This window comes from Pristiophorus japonicus, chromosome 2 (assembly GCF_044704955.1).
Source record: "Pristiophorus japonicus isolate sPriJap1 chromosome 2, sPriJap1.hap1, whole genome shotgun sequence".
Lineage (NCBI taxonomy): Eukaryota > Metazoa > Chordata > Chondrichthyes > Pristiophoridae > Pristiophorus > Pristiophorus japonicus.
The window spans coordinates 373,951,272-373,964,783 of NC_091978.1; the positions used below are offsets into that span (position 1 = coordinate 373,951,272).

The 13,512-nt window shown below is 45.7% G+C and overlaps 1 protein-coding gene across 1 annotated transcript in view; it reads left to right on the plus strand.

Annotated features, from left to right (window-relative positions):
- The window catches only part of LOC139235120 (clathrin light chain A-like), a 93,932-nt gene that overhangs the window by 23,591 nt on the left and 56,829 nt on the right, over window positions 1-13,512 (plus strand). The window contains exon 2 of the mRNA XM_070866316.1: window positions 3,780-3,963. Coding sequence (XP_070722417.1) covers window positions 3,801-3,963 — 163 coding nt within the window. The 5' untranslated portion in view covers window positions 3,780-3,800. The remainder of the gene's footprint in view (window positions 1-3,779; window positions 3,964-13,512) is intronic.

Genomic DNA, 13,512 nt, shown 5'->3' on the forward strand with positions numbered 1-13,512 from the left:
CGCTGCTATTACATCTTTAATAATTGACTCCAGCATTTTCCCCACCACCGATGTCAGGCTAACTGGTCTATACTTCCCTGTTTTCTCTCTCCCTCCTTTTTTAAAAAGTGGGGTTACATTAGCTACCCTCCAATCCATAGGAACTGATCCAGAGTCCATGGAATGTTAGAAAATGATCAACAATGCATCTACTATTTCTAGGGCCACTTCCTTAACTACTCTGGGATGCAGACTATCAGGCCCTGGGGATTTATTGGCCTTCAGTCCCTTTAATTTCCCTAACACCATTTCCTGACTAATAAGGATTTCCCTCAGTTCCCCCTTGTCGCTAGACCCTCGGTCCCCTAGTATTTTTGGGAGGTTATTCGTGTCTTCCTTAGTGAAGACAGAACCAAAGTATTTGTTCAATTGGTCTGCCATTTCCTTGTTACCCATTATGAATTCACCTGAATCCGACTGCAAGGGACCTACATTAGTCTTCATTAATCTTTTTCTCTTCACAAATCTATAGAAGCTTTTGCAGTCAGTTTTTATGTTCCCTGAAAGTTTACTCTCATACTCTATTTTCCCTCTCCTAAGTCCTCCTGTGCTGAATTCTAAATTTCTCCCAGTCCTCAGGGTTGCTGCTTTTTCTGGCCAATTTATATGCCTCTTCCTTGGGTTTAACACTTTCCTTAATTTCCCTTATTAGCCACGGTTGAGCCACCTTCCCTTTTTTATTCTTACGCCACACAGGGATGTACAATTGTTGTAGTTCATCCATATGATCTTTAAATGTCTGCCATTGCCTATCCACCGTCAACCCTTTAAGTATCATTTGCCAGTCTATCCAAGCCAATTAACGTCTCATACCATCAAAGTTTTCTTTCTTTAAATTCAGAACCCTAGTCTCTGAATTAACTGTGTCACTCTCCATCTTAATGAAGAATTCTACCATATTATGGTCACTCTTCCCCAAGGGGCCTCACACAACCAGATTTCTAATTAATCCTCTCTCGTTACACATCACCCAGTCTAGGATGGCTTGCTCTTTAGTTGGTTCCTCTAGAAAACCACCCCTTATACACTCCAGGAACTCCCCCTCTACAGTATTGCTACCAGCTTGGTTAGCCCAATCAATATGTAGATTAAAGTCACCCATGATAACTGCTCTACCCTTATTGCACGTGTCCCTAATTTCCTGTTTGATGGCGTCCCCAACCTCCCTACTACTGTTTGGTGGTCTGTACACAACTCCCACTAACGTTTTCTGCCCTTTAGTGTTTCGCAGCTCTACCCATATAGATTCCACATCATCCACGCTAATATCCTTCCTTACTATTGCGTTAATCTCCTCTTTAACCAGTAACGCTACCCCACCTCCTTTTCCTTCCTGTTTATCCTTCCTGAATATTGAATACCCCTGGATGTTGAGTTCCCAGCCTTGGTTACCCTGGAGCCATGTCTCTGCAATTCCAATTACATCATATCCGTTAACAGCTATCTGTGCAGTTAATTCATCCACCTTATAACGAATGCTCCTCGCATTGAGACTCAGAGCTTTCAGGCTTGGTTTTTTTAACACTCTTTGTCCTTTTAGAATTATGTTGTAATGTGGCCCTTTTTGTTTTTTGCTCTTGATCTCTCTGCTCTCCACTCTTGTTTTTCTCCTTCCTACCTTTTGCTTCTGCCCTCTTTTTACTTCCCTCTGCGTCCCTGCATTGATTCCCATCCCCTTGCCATTTTAGTTTAAACCCTCCCCAACAGCACCAGTAAACACTCCGCCTAGGACATCGGTTCCGGTCCTGCTCAGGTGCAGACCGTCCGGTTTGTACTGGTCCCACCTCCCCCAGATCCAGTTCCAATGTCCCAGGAATTTGAATCCCTACCCCTTGCACCATTCCTCAAGTCACGTATTCATCTGAGCTATCCTGTGATTCCTGCTTTGACTAGCATGTGGCACTGGTAGCAATCCTGAGATTACTACCTTTGAGATCCTACTTTTTAATTTAACTCCAAGCTCCCTAAATTCAGCTTGTTGGACCTCATCCCATTTTTTACCGATATCGTTGGTACCTATATGCACCATGACAGCTGGCTGTTCACCCTCCCGCTCCAGAATGTGCTGCAGCCGCTCCGAGACATCCTTGACCCTCGCACCGGAGGGCAACATACCATCGTTTGTGGCTGCAGAAACGCCTATCTATTCCTCTTATAATAGAATCCCCTATCACTTTAGCTCTCCCACTCTTTTTCCTGCCCTGTGCAGCAGAGCCACCCCTGGTGCCATGGACTTGGCTGCTGCTGCCTTCCCCTGATGAGTCATCTCCCTCAGCAGTACCCAAAATTGTGTATCTGTTTTGGAGGGAGGTGACCGCAAGGGACCCCTGTACTACCTCTCTTCCCTTGCTCTTCCTGATGGTCACCCATTCCCTATCTGGCTGTGCAACCTTTACCTGCGATGTGACCAACTCACTAAACATGCTATTCACGACATCCTCAGCATCGCGGATATTCCTGAGTGAATCCATCTGCAGCTCCAGTGCCGCAATGCAGTCTGTCAGGAGCTGCAGCTGGATACACTTCCCGTATACGTAGTATCTAGCTCATTGGCCATGAAGTACTGGTCAAGACGCTCAACAAAGGCTTCCCATATCATCACCCTCAACAAATCTCTCAAGAATACCAACGGCAGCCATAACCATGTGAAAATTTATGATCTGTTACTCATCGCCAATTGTTATGTTCAGAATAACTCTACAAGACTGTGTGCCGTAAGCTCAAACTGTTGTGACCTTGGTCTCTTTAATGTAACTCAAGAGTGAGGAAGCAGCATGGTAGACTACCCCTGCTTGCCCGGGGTGTGTAGGTGATCCTTGGATCTCCCACAGGTGCGCCCCCTGGTGGCAAGTCTTACACATTCATAAAGTTTGCATACATAACACATAGAATCATAGAAATTTACAGCACGGAAGGAAGCCATTTCGGCCCATCGTGTCCGCGCTTTCCAGCTCTTGGCCCATAGCCCTGCAGGTTAAAGCACTTCAAGTGCACATCCTAGTACTTTTTTCTCCACTCACACCCTTAAACTCCTCTCCCCTGCCTCCTCCACCCTCACCTCCAACAACAAGAGCGAGATGTCAGCAACTTCTCTGTCACTAAGATTGAGTCCTTCGGTCCCTTCCCCTAGCCCATCGAACCAAACTTCCTCCAAGGTTCCCGCTATCCCAGCCCTGAACTTATGTTGATAAAAGACTTTTCATAGAATCACACAGCATAGGAGGAGGCCATTGGGCCCGTTCCTGTGCCGGCTCTGTGACAGAGATCCAATCAGTCCCACTCCCCCCGCTCTTTCCCCACAGCCCTACAATTGTTTTGTCCTTTTCAATTATTTATCCAATTTCACTTTTGAAAGTTACTGATCAATCGCTCCCACTGCACTTACAGGCACTTGTCAGAATTATATTTTTGCCAATTAAAGAGAAGACATTGCAGTTGAGCCGGTGTTTAGCACTGTGTGCTGGGTGTGTGAGATGCTCAGGCTGGAGCTGGGGAGTGGGGGGCTAACGGGCGGGGCTGGGGAGTGCATTCAATCCCCTGTTATTGAGCCCAGCCGCAGTATGTGCTTGTTTGAGCTTGTGTGGTGGGTGGCGCTGTCTGTCTCGCAACCTGGTCCTCTTCACTTGCACTCTGTGCTGACCTGGGGGTTTGGTTTATTTTGGAGGTGCAGACAGTGTTTCACCTCCCTGCCCCCGCCCTGATTATATATATCTATCTCTATTTTATTTTGCAACCTTCAGGTTCGACAAAGAGCCAAGGACATGGATATTGGGAACGGGTCTGCTCCCGGAGCGGAGGAGGACCCGGCCGCTGCATTCCTGGAGCAGCATCACTGTGAGCTGGAAGGCATCGAGAAGGAGCAGGAGGCTGACGCCATGTCGGGCACCGAGGCCCTGGAGAGCCCAGACAGCCCGGACATGCAAGGTAGGAGGGCAGGTCCCCAGAGCCCCAGACCCCCACCCCCACCCTACGCACTGCAGTAAGAGGGGAGCCTACTCCCCAGGTGTGTCTGGGTATTGAGACATCACATCTGGGGGGATGAGGGATTACAGCCGTGCTGCTCAGGGGGGACCAGTGATAATCTGCAAATATAACGTGCAATATCTGTAAATATGAAATGCAGGTATTAAATGCTGAGCTGCAGAGAGACAGTGGGTGCAGGTTGGTCTAAAGCTCAAGGGACACAGGGAAGGGGGGGGGGTAATTTATAGGAATGGACAAGTTGAATAAAACCGAAAATTATTTCATTTATTAGCTTTGATTTTTCCAAACGGAGAACCTGCAATTTTCACCCCACCCAGAGCTATTGATATTTTTGATCCCCCTCCCATTAAATTGTTTGTTAGTAGTGGATATTCCCTCCTCTGATATTCCCACTGTCCCGGGGGCAGAGACAGAGAGGGTGCGGAGCGGAAAAACACTCTAAATGCTGAAAATCCCGAAATGGAAGCAGAAATGGCCACAAGTGCCCAGCATGAGAGAGGAGTGAGCACAAGGCAGGTCTCAGATTCACCATCACAATCTTGGGTCGTCAGCTCAACTCCTTTTACATGCGGTGTATTCGCGTCAGGTACAGTGACAGATGGGCCTGAGGAGCTTATCGCTTCTGTCTCTGTATCACACGCTGCCTTGGAAACAAGGTCACCCTCCCGGCAGGGACGGAGAGCAATGTGCAGCTGCCTAGCGCCAGCAAATGGTCTCTCCTCCCAGAGCCCATAAACTGAACCTGTCTGATTTTCGCAGCGTTACACTCTGCTGCTAACAATACAGCATCAAACTCACCACACTCCTTCAAAAATCAAGCTATTAAGTAAATAATTGACATTTTTTGTGGTCCATTTTTCTGTAAAGGTGCCTCGTCATCTCACAGACAAGCCCCCCTGTTTAAGAGCACGGTAACAGATTAACGCCCATCAACATTAAAGTCAATTCAAATCAAAAGGAATTCCGCCCCATAATTAAAGATTAGAGCCGGTGGATTTAAACATTCCCCAGGCAAGATTCGATGAGAAGCAAGGAGATCCCACAGTGTTTGAGAACGCTCCTTGCAACAGTTTACTACGTTAGTGACGCTATATTGTTGTAAGTTGTTGTTATTCCGGCCAATATTTCTACCTCAACCAACTAAAAACAGAAGAATTGATCATTCATCTCACTTACAGTTTCTGGGATGTGTGAAAGAATGACAGCCCCATTTGTCTTGTGACAGGTGTATTTTTTGTCTGTACATTCCCGGTTTCCATCCGTCCTCTCCAAACTCATCTCATCCAAGAGACCCAGCTCCTTCTCCCTTGACTCCATTCCCCGATCGCCCAACTTCCCTTCCATGCCACGATGCTAACTGACATTGTCTTTCTCCTCAGGCACTGGCCCCTTCTCTTTTAAAAACAAAAACCTGTCTTCACCCACTCCTCAAAGATCCCACTGTTGAGCCCTCTGTCCCTGCACAATTACTATCCCCATCACCTCCCTTTCATCTCCAAAGTCCTTGAAGGTGGTGCACCTTCCAAACAATTTAGACAAATGAGAGGTGATCTCATTGAAACATGCAAAATTCTTACAGGGCTTGACAGGGTAGATGCAGGGAGGATGTTTCCCCCGGGCTGGGGAGTCTAGAACCAGGGGTCACAGTCTCAGGATAAGGGCTCGGCCATTTAGGACTGAGATGAGGAGGAATTTCTTCACTCAGAGGGTGGTGAATCTTTGGAATTCTCTGCCCCAGAGGGCTGTGGAGGCTCAGTCGTTGAGTATATTCAAGGCTGAGATCGATAGATTTTTGGATATTAAGGGAATCCAGGGATATGGGGATCGGGCGGGAAAGTGGAGTTGAGGTCGAAGATCAGTCATGATCTTACTGAATGGCGGAGCAGGCTCGAGGGGCCGAATGGCCGACTCCTGCAACTAGTTCTTATGTTCTTACGTAAATCTGTTCCCATTGTTCTCGTAACTCCCTGTTTGAATTTGACCAGTCACTGCAATAGCACCGAAAGTAAAATTTCTATGATTCATAGAATCATAGAATCATAGAAATTTACAGCACAGAAGGAGGCCATTTTGCCTCATTGTGTCCGTGCCGGCCGACCAAGAGCTACCCAGCCTAATCCCACTTTCCAGCTCTCGGTCCGTAGCCCGGTAGGTTACAGCACTTCAGGTGCACATCCAATTATTTTTTAAATGTGGTGAGGGTTTCTGCCTCTACCACCCTTTCAGGCCGTGAGTTCCAGACACTTCCCCCCCCCCACCACCCTCTGACTAAAGACCCTTTCCTTCATAACTCCTCTAAACCGCACCCCCCCCCCCATTGCTTTAAATCTATGCCCCCTGGTTGTTAACCCCTCTGACAAGGGAAACAGTTCCTTCCTATCCACTCTATCCAGCCCCTCATAATTTTATACACCTCAATCAGGTCTCCCCTCAGCCTCCTCTGTTCCAAAGAAAGCAGACCCAGCCGATCCAATCTTTCCTCATCGCTAAAATTCTCCAGTCCAGGCAACATTCTTGTAAATCTCCTCTGCACCCTTTCCAGTGCAATCACATCTTTCCTGTAATGTGGTGACCAGAACTGCACGCAGTACTCCAGCTGTGGCCTAACCAGTGTTTTATACAGTTCAAGCATAACCTCCCTACTCTTATATTCTGTGCCTCGACTAATAAAGGAAAGCATTCCATATGCTTTCTTAACCATCTTATCTATCTGGCACTCCAAGATCCCTTTGTTCCTCTACACTTCAGTGTCTTACCATTTACTGTGTATTCCCTTGCCTTATTAGACCTCCCCAAATGCATTATAGAAACATAGAAAATAGGTGCAGGAGTAGGCCATTCGGCCCTTCGAGCCTGCACCACCATTGAATAAGATCACGGCTGATCATTCACCTCAGTACCTCACACTTAGCCGGATTGAATTCCATTGGTCACTGTTCTGCTGACCTGACCAGTACATTGATATCTTCCTGCAGTCCGCAGCTTTCTTCTTCATTATCAATCACGCAGCCGATTCTAGTGTCATCTGCAAATTTCTTAATCATACTCCCAATGTTCAAATCCACATCATTGAATTATGCCACAAAAAGATGATTACAATAATTAAATCTCCTCAATCTTTCTGCAGTCTTTGACATGGTTGTACACACCATCGTCCTTCAACACCTCCCCTCTTGTCCAGCTCAGTGGGACTGTGCTCATTGGTTTCAGTCCTACCTAACGGCTCAACAGCCTCTATCAATGGCTTCTCTCCTGCCTTAGGGGTTGTATTAAGGGTCAACGTAGAATAGTGCAGCACAAAATGAAGCCATTTGAGCCATCGAGTCTGCGCCGGGTCCTAAAAATTCCTCAGGACATAACCTAAGAACATTTCAAGCCGAAAAGGACTTCTGGCGATTTTGCACATTTGGCGACTTGCAATAACGCATCGTGTGGTGTAAGTGAGGAGAGTATGGTGTAGACAGCTACCTAGAGTTATGCACAGACTCCTTTTCTCAAATCTTGGCATTGACATGATGGATTCACTCTGGAGCATCCACGATGCTGAGGCTGATGTGAGTAGCACGTGTAGCGAGTTGGTCTTACCGCAGGTGAAGGGTCCACAGCCAGATAGGAAATGGAAGACCAGCAGGAAGAGCAGTGCAAGGAAGGTAGTGCAGGAGTCCCCTGCGGTCATCCCCCTGCAAAACAGATACACCACTTTGGGTACTGTTGAGGGGGATGACTCATCAGGGGAGGGTAGCAGCAGCCAAGTTCATGGCACCGTGGCTGGCTCTGCTGCACAGGAGGGCAGGAAAAAGAGTGGGAGAGCGATAGTGATAGGGGATTCAATTGTAAGGGGAATAGATAGGCGTTTCTGCAGCCGCAACCGAGACTCCAGGATGGTATGTTGCCTCCCTGGTGCAAGGGTTAAGGATGCCTCGGAGCGGGTGCAGGACATTCTGAAAAGGGAGGGTGAACAGCCAGTTGTCGTGGTGCACATTGGTACCAACGATATAGGTAAAAAAAGGGATGAGGTCCTACGAGACGAATTTAAGGAGCTAGGAGCTAAATTAAAAAGTAGGACCTCAAAAGTAGTAATCTCGGGATTGCTACCAGTGCCACGAGCTAGTTAGAGTAGGAATCGCAGGATAGCTCAGATGAATACCTGGCTTGAGCAGTGGTGCAGCAGGGAGGGATTCAAATTGCTGGGGCATTGGAACCGATTCTGGGGGAGGTGGGACCAGTACAAATCGGACCTGCACCTAGGCAGGACCGGAACCAATGTCCAAGGGGGAGTGTTTGTTAGTGCTCTTGGGGAGGAGTTAAACTAATATGGCAGGGGGATGGGAACCAATGCAGGGAGACAGAGGGAAACAAAATGGAGACAGAAGCAAAAGACAGAATGGAGATGAGTAAAAGTGGAGGGCAGAGAAACCCAAGGTAAAAAACAAAATGGGCCACTGTACAGCAAAATTCTAAAGGGTCAAAGTGTAATAAAAAGGCAAGCCTGAAAGCTCGGTGCCTCAATGCGAGGAGTATTCGGAACCCAGGAGAGGGCTCTGAGCTAGTTATAGTGGGTGAGAGCTCAGATGAACAGGACCCCAAGAAAGAATGCAAAAGGCAGAAGGCAACAGAGCAGAGTAGCACTGCATGGAAACGAGGAACAGGCAGGTGAGCGATACCCGGGACAACATGCCCATACCAGTTTAAAGATCCTAAGTTTCCCAGATAGGCTCAACAAATTAAGTCTCCATACTTTAGAGAAACATATACTTGGGCAATTTGATCGAGGCTCATAAAGTAATGCAGGGACTAGATTGTGGTTTACGTAGACCAATGACTTCAACTGAATCGGCTAGGAAGGACTATGGGTCACACTTACAAGTTATATAAGGGCAGGACTAGATTGGATGATCCTTCAAGAGCGAGCCAAACCTGTTTCTGGCTTGGATAGCAATCAGTTCATTTACTATAAATCAGGGCTAATGTGATTTTTGGACTCGTTTTAATTGCCCAAGGGGGTCAGAGAAGAATTTTACAGTATAATTGGCCTGTGTTTTTGTCTGGCATTTAGACAATCCCAGGAGATTACATAGCTCCGAGTGGGTGGGAAGTGTATGTATTGTGATCATAACTGAGAGACAGGCTGGATGTACCAGTAGATCTTTTGCTGACTGTCAGTTTTGAAAGATTGTACTGGTTTTGTAATATAATTGTTAACTTCTACAAGAGGGAGGGAATAGTCAGGGAAAGGTGTTTTTGAGCAGAATGTATGAGAGAAATGGAGGGGACGTAAGAAATGCAGAGAAAGATACAGCAACCTGGGCAGTTCTATCTAAAGTCAGCAGTTCTTATCTACTTCTGTTTGGAAATATAATATTCCTATTGGAATGTCTGTCCTTTTCAATCTGCCCTTTGAGGAATAGTATTTTGGGGGCAAAAACACGAAGGCAGAATATTATCTGGATGTGAGCAGATTAGGAAAAGGGGAGGTGCAACGAGACCTGGGTGTCATGGTTCATCAGTCATTGAAAGTTGGCATGCAGGTACAGCAGGCGGTGAAGAAAGCAAATGGTATGTTGGCCTTCATAGCTAGGGGATTTGAGTATAGGAGCAGGGAGGTCTTACTGTAGTTGTACAGGGCCTTAGTGAGGCCTCACCTGGAATATTGTGTTCAGTTTTGGTCTCCTAATCTAAGGAAGGACATTCTTGCTATTGAGGGAGTGCAGCGAAGGCTCACCAGACTGATTCCCGGGATGGCTGGGCTGTCATATGAGGAGAGACTGGATCAACTGGGCCTTTACACATTGGAGTTTAGAAGGATGAGAGGGGATCTCATAGAAACGTATAAGATTCTGACGGGACTGGACAGGTTAGATGCTGGAAGAATGTTCCCGATGTTGGGGAAGTCCAGAGCCAGGGGACATAGTCTTAGGATAAGGGGTAGGCCATTTAGGACCGAGATGAGGAGAAACTTCTTCACTCAGAGAATTGTTAACCTATGGAATTCCCTGCCGCAGAGAGTTGTTGATGCCAGTTCATTGGATATATTCAAGAGGGAGTTAGATATGGCCCTTACAGCTAAAGGGATCAAGGGGTATGGAGAGAAAGCAGGAAAGGGGTACTGAGGGAATGATCAGCCATGATCTTATTGAATGGCGGTGCAGGCTCGAAGGGCCAAATGGCCTATTCCTGTACCTATTTTCTATGTTTCTATGTTTCTATGTTTCTAAACCACAAGGTGATAGGAAGGGACAATATGTATGAATATAAAGGGGCTGCAGGAGGGGTCAAAACTAAAAATCATGGTTTAAAAACTAGTATTAAAACACTCTACCTAAACGCATGCAGCATTCGAAATAAAGTAAATGAGTTGACGGCACAAATCATTACAAATGGGTATGATTTGGTGGCCATTACTGAAACGTGGTTGCAGGGTGGCCAAGACTGGGAATTAAACATACAGGGGTATCTGACAATTTGGAAAGATAGACAAGAAGGGAAAGGAGGTGGGGTAGTTCTGTTAATAAAGAATGATATCAGGGCAGTTGTGAGAGATGATATTGGCTCTAATGAACAAAATGTTGAATCATTGTGGGTGGAGATTAGAGATAGTAAGGGGAAAAAGTCACTGATGGGTGTAGTTTATAGGCCCCCAAATAATAACTTCACAGTGGGGCGGACAATAATGAAGGGAATAATGGAGGCATGTGAAAAAGGAACGGCAGTAATCATGGGGAAATTTTAACCTACATATCGATTGGTCAAATCAAATCGCACGGGGTAGCCTTGAGGAGGAATTCATAGAATGCATATGAGATTGTTTCTTAGAACAGTATGTTACAGAACCTACAAGGGAGCAAGCTATCTTAGATCTGGTCCTGTGTAATGAGATAGGAATAATAAATGAGCTCCTCGTAAAAGATCCTCTCGGAATGAGTGATCACAGTATGGTTGAATTTGTAATACAGATTGAGGGTGAGGAAGTAGTGTCTCAAACAAGTGTACTATGCTTAAACAAAGGGGACTATAGTGGGTTGAGGGCAGAGTTAACTAAAGTAGACTGGGAACATAGACTAAATGGTGGCACAATTGAGGAACAGTGGAGGACTTTTAAGGAGCTCTTTCATAGTGCTCAACTAAAATATATTCCAGTGAAAAAGAAGGGCGGTAAGAGAAGGGATAACCAGCTGTGGACAACCAAGGAAATAAAGGAGAGTATCAAATTAAAAACCAATACGTATAAGGTGGCCAAGGTTAGTGGGAAACTAGAAGATTGGGAAAATTTTAAACGACAGCAAAGAATGACTAAGAAAGCAATAAAGAAAGGAAAGATAGATTACAAAAGTAAACCTGCGCAAAACATAAAAACAGATAGTAAAAGCTTTTACCGATATATAAAACGGAAAAGAGTGACTAAAGTAAGTGTTGGTCCCTTAGAAGATGAGAAGGGGGATTTAATAATGGGTAATGTGGAAATGGCTGAGACCTTAAACAACTATTTTGCTTCGGTCTTCCCAGTGGAAGACACAAAAACCATGCTAAAAATTGCTGGTGACGGGAGTGTGGGAAGGGAGGACCTTGAGATAATCACTATCACTAGGGGGGTTGTGCTGGACAGGCTAATGGGACTCAAGGTAAACAAGTCCCCTGGTCCTGATGAAATGCATCCCAGGGTATTAAAAGAGATGGCGGAAGTTATAGCAGATGCATTCGTTATAATCTACCAAAATTCTCCGGACTCTGGGGAGGTACCAGCGGATTGGAAAGCAGCTAATGTAACGCCTCTGTTTAAAAAAGGGGGCAGACAAAAGGCAGGTAACTATAGGCCGGTTAGTTTAACATCTGTAGTGGGGAAAATGCTTGAAGCTATCATTAAGGAAGAAATAGCGGACATCTAGATAGGAATAGTGCAATCAAGCAGACGCAACATGGATTCATGAAGGAGAAATCATGTTTAACTAATTTACTGGAATTCTTTGAGGATATAACGAGCATGGTGGATAGAGGTGTACCGATGGATGTGGTGTATTTAGATTTCCAAAAGGCATTCGATAAGGTGCCAGACAAAACGTTACTGCAGAAGATAAAGGTACGCGGAGTCAGAGGAAATGTATTAACATGGATCGAGAATTGGCTGGCGAACAGAAAGCAGAGAGTCGGGATAAATGGGTCCTTTTCGGGTTGGAAATCGGTGGTTAGTGGTGTGCCACAGGGATCGGTGCTGGGACCACAACTGTTTACAATATACATAGATGACCTGGAAGAGAGGACATAGAAACATAGAAAATAGGTGCAGGAATAGGCCATTCGGCCCTTCGAGCCTGCACCGTTTTTTATAAAAAGGTCAAAGGACAGAGTGTAGTGTAACAACATTGGCAGATGACACAAAGATTCGTGGGAAAGCGGGTTGTGTAGAGGACACAGAGAGGCTGCAAAGAAATTTAGATAGGTTAAGCGAATGGGCTAAGGTTTGGTAGATGGAATACAATGCCGGAAAATGTGAGGTCATCCACCTGGAAAAAAAAACAGTAAAAGGGAATATTATTTGAATGGGGAGAAATTACAACATGCTGCGGTGCAGAGGTACCTGGGGATCCTTGTGTATGAATCCCAAAAAGTTAGTTTGCATGTGCAGCAGGTAATCCGGAAGGCGAATGGAATGTTGGCCTTCATTGCGAGAGGGATGGAGTAGAAAAGCAGGGAGGTCCTGCTGCAACTGTACAGGGTATTGGTAAGGCTGCACCTGGAGTACTGCGTGCAGTTTTGGTCACCTTACTTAAGGAAGGATATACTAGCTTTGGAGGGGGTACAGAGACGATTCACTCGGCTGATTCCGGAGATGATAGATTGAGTAGACTGGGTCTTTACTCGTTGGAGTTCAGAAGGATGAGGGGTGATCGTATAGAAACATTTAAAATCATGAAAGGGATAGACAAGATAGAGGCAGAGAGATTGTTTTCACTGGTCGGGGAGACTAGAACTAGGGGGCACAGCCTCAAAATACGGGGGAGCCAATTTAAAACCGAGTTGAGAAGGAATTTCTTCTCCCAGAGGGTTGTGAATCTGTGGAATTCTCTGCCCAAGGAAGCAGTTGAGGCTGGCTCATTGAATGTATTCAAATCACAGATCGATAGATTTTTCAGCAATAAGGGAATTAAGGGTTACGGGGAGAGGGCGGGTAAGTGGAGCTGAGTCCATGGCCAGATCAGCCATGATCTTGTTGAAACTCTTTTGAGTTTACCTGAAAAAAAAAACATAAACATTAAACTGTGCCACCCGCCTGGGTGACACAGCAGACATTTTCAAGGCCCCTTTTCATGATCTTGTTGAATGGCGGAGCAGGCTCGAGGGCCTGTTCCTAATTCTTATGTTCTTATGGAATATGTTTCACTTCAGAATGAAGGAATAATAATTTTACGTTTTAAATGTAATTCTAAAATTACATTCAGAGTGAATTTTGGGTGAAGTTTAAAGTTAGCTGAGTCATCGTGCTGCATGTGACTC